General features: G+C 42.9%; 1 protein-coding gene across 1 annotated transcript; it reads right to left on the bottom strand.

The window, feature by feature from the left end:
- Nucleotides 1–2,881: 2,881 nt before the first annotated feature.
- Nucleotides 2,882–6,447, bottom strand: brk (brinker). Its single transcript, XM_068301522.1, has one exon. It carries the CDS (start codon nucleotides 5,714–5,716, stop codon nucleotides 3,365–3,367), a length of 2,352 nt encoding a protein of 783 aa, XP_068157623.1. The 5' UTR covers nucleotides 5,717–6,447; the 3' UTR covers nucleotides 2,882–3,364.
- Between the last annotated feature and the right edge of the window lie 4,560 nt (nucleotides 6,448–11,007).

The raw sequence follows: 11,007 nt of genomic DNA, 5'->3' as shown, positions 1-11,007 counted from the left end.
ATACGGAATGCATATTTGAAAGTACTTAATTTCAAAAGGATTCATTAAGTCCTTTGAATTCCATCGTCTAGAATCGAAATCTACAAAGAACTCGTCTGTGAACGCTAAAAGATGTTTTCATTTTGTGGAAAGGGTATACGCCAATTCGGCTATTTAGTGGCCATTTTGCCTGCCCTGCAATAGAAACAACATGTTGCTTGGATCATCGACCTGTGGCGAACTTTGTAGTTTCGATTTTTAAGTCTTTTTTGATGAGTCATAAAAACTCTGATTAAAAGAACACAATAAAAAAATGTGCGCAAAATCCATATGATCATCTTGATGATAGTAATGCTTGCTACTTAATATTCCTAACAATGGGCAGGGGGAAGACCATAAATGACCAGGGCATAGACGGAATTTCTTTGGCAGTTGACAAAAGCGGCTAAATCTTTGGGTCCTTTCTCAGTGGCAGATCGATCCAAGGAGAAGGGAAAGGGACACTTAGTTGCCGTTTCTATTGTTGTTACACTGTGTGTACATATGTGTGTGTTGAAAGTTAAGTCAATTTATATATATAGAACGAGCGAAATGTCAAATCAAATCTATAGAGAACCAAAATCACCCACTTGCCATCTGCAATGGTTAAATGTGATTTGTTGTTGCTATTCAGGTGTGTTGTTATGGCATCAATTTCTATTCCCACCGTCACCAGCATCTCGCCCCGCCCCGCCCCACACCCCTTTGCCTTTGACAACATTGCCCCACTCTCATCATTATATAGAACTATCCATCCATCTCTTTCTGTTTACTTTGTAATTGGCCAATGTTGTTGCTGTTGCTGTTGCTGCCGATGGGTCGTCGTTGCTGATGTTGATGCAAATCAAAAATGTGTTACGTTCGAAATGTTTGTCACGTGGCAAAGAGAAAGAACCGAAAATAAAAATGAAATTATCCCAACCCCTTTTTTCAGTCTTCATCCCCAGTTTGGGGAGGTTTGGGGGTATTTAGTTTAGTTTAGTTTATGTAAATGTCGTTTTGTTTTTCAGACAAATAATATTATATAGTACATTCTTCTGTGTGTGTGTGTGTGTGTGTGCGTGTGTGTGGCTTTCCTAGGATGATCCTACATATTCGTAGAGATGGGGCGGAATGTCTTCGAAAAACAACAAAGCAACCAAACGAATTCTTTGGCACTATTCACTTGGTTACATAGAGGAACATTCTCCACATCATATATGAGACGAACTGAATACTCTGCACTTGAAGTGTACACACACACACACACACACACACAGAGAGAATGACTAGACCCCAAAGTTGCCGCTGTCGTTGTCGCTGTCGTTGTCGTTGTCGTTACCGTTGCCGTCGTTTGGCTGGCTCGTGATTGGCGCACACATTGGCAAACGAGAGCACTTTATTTTTAAATGTTTTAAAAATACCAACCATTATAGAATTTTGCGGCTTAGTCATACCCCGCTGCGGTAACAAATCCAAAATGTGCCATGCAAATTGACCAAAACTACTATTTGAACCTAATGCACACACACACACACACACACACGAGACCTCCCCCCCACCCTCCCTCCTCTTGGTAAAGGTAGATTGGCGCCTGAAACCCTAAAGATATATCATCTGATCTGGAAATATGTCTAAATGACATTATTCAAATGTTTATAGACTATATCATATGCAATAATCATGAAATCAGAAGCCAAATTATGCAAAAATTCCATATTTATCATCTATAGAGCTGTGTGTGTGTGTGTGTGTGTGTGTGTGTGTGTGTGTGTGTGTGTGTAGTGTGTTCATTTGTGTTACTCAATTCCAAATAGTAACAAAAACAATGAACAATTTTTTAAATTCATTATAGAGTATATATATATGCATATTCTAGATCAGGATATACATCTTTAAGTTTTTAGATTCGTCTATTATCAAAAGGAAATGTATATATATACAAATCGTACACGGATGGATCTGATATGTATATATAGATATCGAAAATAGATTCAAATCTTCATCTTCAAACATAATAAGAATCAGACTACTATAGCATATAGAGGATCCACATACAAAGGATCGATCGAATTGATTGTCCTTTTGTACTATCTGCAACCAGTTTCAATAAGATCGGACAACTATATGATTCAATTTCCAATTTCCTTCCTTTCCATCTCCAATTATTCGAATGTCGGATCTGAATAATGGATCTGAAAGACTTTCGGATGCCAGATCCTCTTGGCTTAAGGATTTTTGTAGATATTGCAGGATAAGAAGAGGCTCAAGTGAAATCCCTCGAATAAATCGAGTTTCACAGTTAACGTAGATCCAGAATATATATAGTATATATGTTTGATTTGACCACGCCCCATTTGGAAAAGAGAGAGAGAGACATCTCTCCCCCTCACCCCGTTTTGCCCACATTTGGTAGTTAATAATTAAACCAGTTTAATTTTAAAGTTTTTGTTAATTTAATTATTTTTTTGTTTGTTTGTTGTTGTTTTTGTTTCTCTCTCTCTCTCTTTCTCTCATCTTGCAGTTGCCTTAATTTTTCATATATATATATATATATATAAAAATACTGTAATATAAATTTATCAATAATAAAAAAAAAAAAGTTGTTTTTCTCTCTTTTTTGTTTTTCTTTCTTAGTTTTTGTATATAAATATATTGTATATATATTTTTAGATTTATGTATATAATAATAATTAATTGTTTAATTTTCTGTTGTAAATATATTTAGATATATGTATGTATATATATTTTTTATATTCATAGTATATAATTCTTTAATTCTGTTATTTTTTTTCAGTTTTTAACAATTTATTAAAATTTTGTTAGTTTTTTTTTTCATATCACAAGAATTTTCAATTTTCTCTCAAAAAAAAAAAAAAAAAAAAAACCAACATTACACATTTAATTAGTTTTAATATTAATATATAAGTATGTGTGTGTGTGTGTGTGTGTGTGTTTAAAGCTTTACTCTTACAATCGATTGATTTGTATTTCGTTTGTCTCAGTTTTTTCAGTTGCAATTTTTTTGTTGTTGTTTCACATTATTTTTAGTTCTAAAGACAAGAAAATAAAATTACGAAAAAAAAATTACGAAAAAAAATTAAACTTAACTTAATTTGTTCTTAGAATTTAAACACCAAAAAAAAAAAATTTTAAATTATAATTAAATTTTCTTCTCTTATGAATAAGGTGGGTTTTTTTTTAACTTTACTCTCTCTCCGTCTCGCTCTCGCTTATTGCTGATATGCATGGAAGTACATAATTAATTAATTAAAAAAATATATTGAAAATTTTGCATTAATTCAAAGGAATCGCAAATATTTTCTTCTTCAGGCCACCATGGTGAGGTGAGGGTGGGGGGTGAGGACTATGGCTGGGGGGTGTTGCTGCCGACGGCGGTGGCGGAGGCTGATGCTGGAGCCAGCATTAGGGGCGTGGCAGCCACTGATGCGGCAGCGGCAGCAGCTGCGGCGGCGGCGGCCAGCGCCTCCTGATCCAGCCAACGTTGCAAATGGGATGATCGATGTTGCTGCTGTTGCTGCTGCTGCTGCTGCTGATGATGATGTTGCATCAACATTAGATTCTCGTTGTAGACGGCGGCATGTAGCTGCAAATTGAGGCTGTATTCGCCACTGCCGCAACCGCCTCCGCTGCTAGCACTGTCACTGTAGGTGGATGAGCTGCTCTCGTAGCCAGAGACGGGCGATCCTTTGGGACAACAGAAACCGGTGGGTGAGAGCGGACTGATGAGGACCGTTTGGGGCGTGCTACTGTTGCTGTTGCTGTTGCTGGCGGTGCTGCAATTGCTGTTTCCACCATGAAACTGCTGGTGCTGCTGCTGCTGCTGGTGGTGCTGGTGGTGAGGAGGACTCCCGGCAACGGGAAATGGCTGTTGCACTAGGAAGGAAGCTGGCTGCGCTTGAAAGCGTTCGGCTGTTGGATATGTCGATGGATGATTGCTCCATATGATGGGCTCGCGTTGCTTCTTGTCCACACTGGATGCCTCATCGGTGTCGTCCTCATCCTCATCCTGCTCGTCATCGGCAGCAGAGGCAGCTTCATCCTCATCCAAAAGATAGGGCTTGAATAGTTTCACTTGCTTCGAGGGCAACATCTGTTGTGGCTGCTGCTGCTGCTTGAGTATCTTCTGCTCGTGCTCCTGCTCAGCCTCTGTCTCGACATCGACATCGACAATGTCTACATCGACATCATTCTCGGTATCGGGCTCGCACTTGATCATCTTATCCGGTTGCATGGCGTCCGTATGAACCTTACGCTTGCGATACGATAAATCCACACCAGATGGCAATGATGGCTTCTCATCCAATTGCTGTTGCTGGTGGTGGAGCTGCTGTCGTTGCCGTCGTCCCAGCGACAAGTCCATGGGCGCTGGAGTGGGCGCTGATTCCAGACTTAGGCGTGGCTCCAATCCAAGATCGGCTGCAACATGCGGATGTGGATGCGGCTGGTGTGGTGGTGGTGGTGCCAACGGCAGGTATGTGTGATAGGCGGCATAGGGAATGTGGGAATTGCTTGGCACTTGAACTGGACTATGATGATGTTGATATGGCATTGTATTGGCACTTGATGTGGTTGTTGTGGTTGTATTGGCGCTGCTGCTGGTGGTGGCGGCGGCGGCAACTGTTGCTGTATTGGCTGTGGCGGTGCTGTGGCTGCTGCTACTGCTGCTGCTGCTGCTGCTGTTGCAGGGACTGCTACTGCTGCTGGTGGTGCTGGCGGCTGCGGTGGTGTTGGTGTTGGTGCTGTTGCTATTGCTATTGGCCAAGGCTACAGCGGCAACAACTGCCACGATTTTGGCAGCCGATAACTGAGAGGCTGTCGAGGCAGATGACGACGAGGGTGAGGCACTTGCACTGCCATTGGTGATAATAAGGCCATCGCCACTTGGCTGTGGCATCAATGTTGGTGGTGGCAGTGTCGGCGGTGGTGGTGGTGGTGCTACTGCTGCCGTCGGCTGCTGTCCTCCCACCACTGGCACGTGGGCCAGGGCCAGGGCATGTGGATGTGGATGGAAGCCATTGGCCAACAAGTGATGGGCCATTGCCGCATGATGATGATGATGATGGTGCGGATGATGGGGATGAGGATGCGGATGTGTGGCATGATGGGCGGCATGGGCATGGACATGATGAGCGGCTGCTGCAGCATGATGGGCCACCGTCATGTGATGGGCCAATGTATTGTGGAATTGTGGATGTGGTTTCACATTTACCGCAGAATTTGTTGCCACCGATTGTTGTTGTTGCTGCTGCTGTTGTTGCTGCTGCTGCTGCTGCTGTTGCTGCTGCTGTTGCTGATGATGATTGTTGGCCACTGATGATCGCAGATTTAGTTCGCATTGCAACCATTTCTGTATTTGCCTGCGATGAATATTATATTTGCGGGCTGTTGCCCGTTGATTGCCCTTGCAATCGTTGTCGTTGCGATACGATTCCAAAACTTGTAGCTTAAATTGTGGAGTAAAGATGCGACGTGAGCCCATTTTGGGACTTGCTCCACCGCCTCCGTTGCTGTTGCTGTTGCCGCTGCCACTGCCACCTGTGGTGTTTGATGATGGCTCCACACAAACTGTGGCATCCTTTGTGGCACGTTTGGTGCTCTGATGATGATGATGTTGCTGCTGCTGCTGATGATGATGATGATGATTTAAGCTCAATAACGTTGTCGCCGACGAACTTTGTTCGCTTGGGTTATCCATTTTGATACTTGTTGATTATTGTTTTTAGTTTAGTCCGTTGTATATTGATATCAAAAATATATAGTATAACTATTTGTATATATATATATTTCTCTAAATAAGTTTGTTTGTATATATATCTCTCTCTCTCTTAGTATTCTTTTAGTGTTTTTTGTTAAAATTTATGTTTTGTTGCCACATGCGTGTTGTGGCTGTGGCTGTTGTTGGCGTTGTTGCTGTTGCTGGTGTTGCTGGCTGCTGCTGCTGCTGCGACGACGCTTGCGCTTTCATAACTCGCGATCGACCAATACCAACAACAACACGTTAACGTTTGACCGGGTTGCTTTTGCTTTTTGGATTGTTTATGTGTGTGAGTGTGTGTTAATGTGTGTTGAACGGGCGGGCGGTTGGTCGGTTGGGGGGGGACGTAGAAGAAATTCAACAACAACAATAACAACTACAACGACGACAACACAGAGAAATCAACAGGAAAAAAAATAATAATTAAGTAAACTTTAAAATAAAATTCGTTTTTTTTTTTTTGCTCTTTTTCTTCTTTACAAAAAACTCGCGTGAATTTTTCTTGTTTTTCTGTTTTTCTGTTTCGCTGTTGGCTTTTTTTATTTCGTATATTATTATTGTATTATTTTTGCCTTTGCTGCTCGCTGTGCTGCTGCCACTAACTGACTGACGACTTGTGAGTGCTGCTGCTGCGCTTTCATAACTCGCGTTGATCCGCACGGCAAGGAATCCAAAACTCAATTGTTCTTGCCTCTGCCGTTCTAGTTCGAAGATACGTTCTAGACTGGTGGCTCAGTTGAGGTGTCGGTGTCGGTGTCGCTCGTTCGCTCGCTCACTCACTCACTCACACACATGCAGTCGAAATGAACGCCTTGCAGTCTCTGTCTGCCTGAGTCTGAGTCTCTCGCTCGCGTTCTTGCTCGCTCTCTCGCCCGCCCGCTTGTTCGCTCTCTCTCGCTCTGTCTCCCTCCCTCTATCATACTTGAGTGTGTGGCGTATGTGTGTGTATGTGTGTGTTTGCATCCGAAACAGGGAACGAGTATCGAGACAACAGCAGCAACAACAACAATCGAGCACGGCGCTGAGCATTGCAGACAAACTGACGACAATCGTCGTCGGGCAATGGCGAGGTGTCTGCGCTCGTGTATTGTGTCTCTCTCTGTGTGTGTGTGTGTGTGTGTGTGTGTATATGAGAGACCCGTTCTAGCTGCGATTGTTGCTGCCGTTGCCGTTGCTGCTGCTGCCGCTGCTGCTGGTGTGGAGTTGTCGACGGACATTGTGGACAGATGGGGACGGAACCCAAAACGATTGCTCTCCCCTTACCCCTTTCCGTTGCCCGATCCGTTCCCCTTGCTCCATGCGTCACCCATCGACCAAGAGTGTGTATCTGTGTGTATGCTGACTAACTGACAATTTGCGTCTGTATGCTGAGCCACTCGAAACGTTGTTGGGCCACAGTGGTATGAAAAAGTTCCCAATTCCAGATTATTGTCATTGTCAATACATAAGTTTAATTTCCAAACAAAACCATTTGAAACTCTTGTCACTCTTCTTTTTCAAATGCATATTCTTAGAAAACGGTTAGAATACCGCATTTGCCCCACTATGCTGCGGCCGTTTTTAGACAACGACAGCATCGAAGTATGCTTTGTGGCCTGTGGTCGTTTGGTCGGCAAGCTAACTTGCGCTACAATTTTCCTGGCAACGCCACTTTTTTACTCAGACACAGATACACACACACACACACACACGCGCGTTGTGTGTGTATTGCATATATGGCACACATGCGTCTATATCTGTATAAGTGAGTCGAAGTCGTCGTTGTCGTTGCCGTCGTCGTCGTGGCTGCCAGACACTCTGGCACTAGGGCCCAACCCAGCCCCCGTCATTCGCCACCGACGCCCTGTCGTTCGGTCGAACGTTCTGCCTGTCTGTCGCCGGGACAGACGCAACAGACGCAACAGATCGCCAGTTGAACTTGTTGAGCATTACTGGCCCAAGGGGGGTGCGCCAAGTATAAACCATATCTCGCCAGCTTGCTTGCTTGCTCGCCCTCCCTCTCTCTCTCTCACACTCTTTTGCTTGCTCGTTCATTCTCATTCTCTCTTGTTCAGCCAGCGCGTTCAACTGTTGAATGTGCAATGCAACGCGACAACGAGCAATGCATTTATTTTTTGGTTTTGGTTTTTTTTCTCCCTCCTTTTATTTTTTATACGGCCTTTTGTATGTACATGTGTATGTATGTATGTATGTATGTATGTTTTTCACATTGTTATGTACAGACGTTTTTATACCCATTAAATGGGGACCCGATTGGATTTACCTTCAGTAATGGGTTTGTTCCTTTCACTAATGTTATTCCAGGATTAAGAATGCATAACCACATGAATATCTCTCTCTCTCTCTCTCCGTCTCTCTCTCAATCTGATGATCAAGGGCTGGGTATGACATAGTCGACTCTGTTTGATATTGTTTTTCATTGCAGTTGTTCTTGTTGGCCGTGGGTGCACAACACACACACACATGCAGAGACATAGATAGAGCTCAGAGAGCTGCATTCTGTTCACGTTGTCGCCGCCCAGTCTAAAAGTTTCAAAGACAAAAAGGGCAAATGCAGCAACAACAACAGCATCAGAAGCAGCAACAGCAGCGAGCAAAGGAACCATCCGCACTTGTTGCAAATGACAAACGAAAAATTTTCCCTCTTCTACGAAATCAACAACAACAACGACAACAACAAGAACAAAATCTGCGCGCTGTCGCTGCTGCTAGCTGATGTCGTCGTCGTCTCCTTCCTTCGTTGCCGCCGTCGACGCCATCAACTGGAATTCATGAATGAAACACATATGCAGAGGTGTCTTCTCTCTCTCTCTCTCTCTTTTATGTATTTGAGATATACACGTGTGTGTATGTGTGTGCGTGTGCGTGTGCTAACAGTGGGCTGCTGCTTCTGCGTGTGTATGCAAATTCATAAATAATAAATGTGTTTCATAGCTTCTTCTTGTTGTTGCTGTTGTTGTTGCATTATTTTGCACAAGAATTAGAAATGTGTGTAGATAGCGAGCAAAAGAGAGACAGAGAGAGAGAAGCTATAATGGCAATTGAATCACCTAGACTGAGGCTACATGATGGATCTCTAGCCATGGCACGGCACAGATTCCCACGTCAACATTGCAAACGCCCAACGCCCTTTCTTTTTTGTTTTTGGGCTCCTTTTCGTTGCTCGGCCCCCCTTTGGCCACCCCCCTCCACCCATGACCAACAACTTTAGATGACGACGCATTGTCTGGGAGTCTACACGAATCGGTTTAGTTGGACTGGCAAGCGCCTTTAGCTTCTTCGCTGCATTTCTAAGTAACGCACAGAAATATGCCGATGAAATACCAGAAAAACACACACTCACACACACACACTCACATACATACAATAAAATAAAATCAAAAGAATTCCACTTTTTTTTTTAGAACCCGTCGGCTTCTAAATCGATTTATCAAAACCGAAAAAAAAAAAAAACAAAACAAAAAATCTACTCGGGGAAAAAAAGCGGAAAGACGCAGGCAAAGAGAGAAAAATTGAATATAATAAAAAGGTAACGTAAAAATTGAGAAAAAAAAGAACGAAAGAAACTATACACACAATAGATGCACACACACACAGAGAGAGAGGGAGAGACAGAGATGGACAGAGACACACACATGAATTGATTAAAAAGTTGGAAAAGAAATCATTTTGGTCGAGTCGATCGGTCCAAAGGGAACAGGGAAAGGGCACAACGACAACGGCGACGTCGGCGGCAATCGAAAACTGAAGAGGAACGAACAGTTGACCTGTGTGCTTGGGCATTTATGATCCGATCCGATCCGATCCAGCTCAGGCTACAATACCATAATGGAGAGCCTAACGATGGGGAGCAGGGGGAGAAGGTGCCCGGGGAAGCTGGGAGTTGAAGTCTTCGAGGCCTTTCTGGAAACGGGCTAAGGGACTGAGGGCTGGGGCCTGGCCAACCATTGCCGCCGTGCTGTCTGCGTTTGAATAAGCCCACACAACACTCACACTCCACTGATTGTGAGTGGTAACACAGAGAGAGAAAGATAGAGAGAGAGAGAGAACGAGCGCTAGACAGACAGACTGTTGGAGACATTAAAACAAACCAAACGATCAAACTCTAGAACCAGAAGGGGGACCTGACCCGGCGCTCAAGAAACCAAAGTCGGTTTTGACATTCTTCTATATACCAACTATATTTGTATCATTCATATCATTCGATATATAATTTACTTAGGTTTTTTTTGTGGTCAGGACTTCTTTGAAGGTTTTCTACCACTTTCCCTCCTTCCATCCATCATCGAAGAGGAAACGTAGTTCTAAAGAATTTCGAGATCTGTATATAGAATTGGCAAATGCAATTACTTGGTAAACATAAGTGATTAATTCAGTTAAAGATACAATTTTGCCATATTGATTCTAGATCTATAAGATACCCAAGTGTAGATAAGATATACGTGACAAAGTTCACCTTTATACATACATATGTATTTCAAAGCAAAAAGAAATCATTTTCAGATAAGTAATATATATTTATATAGAACAATAGGATTGTTATTTCAATTATTTTGATATGTGTATTGTGAGGTACGTACGTATAAAGCATGGGAATGTCGGTGGTGTAATAATCATATTGACTGACTAACGAGAGGCCTTATCAGGCGATAACATCAAACAAAGGCAAACTGGGTCTATGCGAAACTATGTGGCTATATGTATAGATAGAGTAAGTGCTACTAATGCATCATCATCATCGAGCAGTTCTCTTCGGTTAGTTAAACACTCACTCTAACTCTAATCACCTCTCTCTTTCACGATCTTAGCCTAATACACGTGGGTTAATCACGTTTGTTTTGGACTTGAGTTGAGTCAGTGATGGCGGTTACGCAAGCTGTTGCCAAGTCCAAGTCCAAGTCCAAGTCCAAGTCTCTCTCTCTCTCTCTCTCTGACCCGATCCCGGACAACAACAAGAGACGACGATTATGTATCTCGGATCACGATCACGAGGTTTGATTGCTATTGCAGGCGTGTGTGCATTAATCTTGAATCGAAGCCATTTTTGTTGTTGTTTTTTAGAAGCCCTAATGAATGTAATATGTAATCTCGCATTGGGGGGATAACCTAAACTGAACTGAACGATTAGATCAAAGTCGAGATGGGTTAATCATCGATCTGATCACATTGCATCCCGTTGAAAGATGTTCCGGTGTGATAACTAAAATCTCACCTAAACAAAAAAAATCCCT

The sequence above is a fragment of the Drosophila tropicalis genome, unplaced genomic scaffold (assembly GCF_018151085.1).
Source record: "Drosophila tropicalis isolate 14030-0801.00 unplaced genomic scaffold, ASM1815108v1 contig_158, whole genome shotgun sequence".
In the NCBI taxonomy this organism is placed as follows: Eukaryota; Metazoa; Arthropoda; class Insecta; order Diptera; family Drosophilidae; genus Drosophila; species Drosophila tropicalis.
The sequence above is the reverse complement of the archived record's forward strand: the minus strand, read 5'-3'. Positions and strand labels throughout refer to the sequence as shown.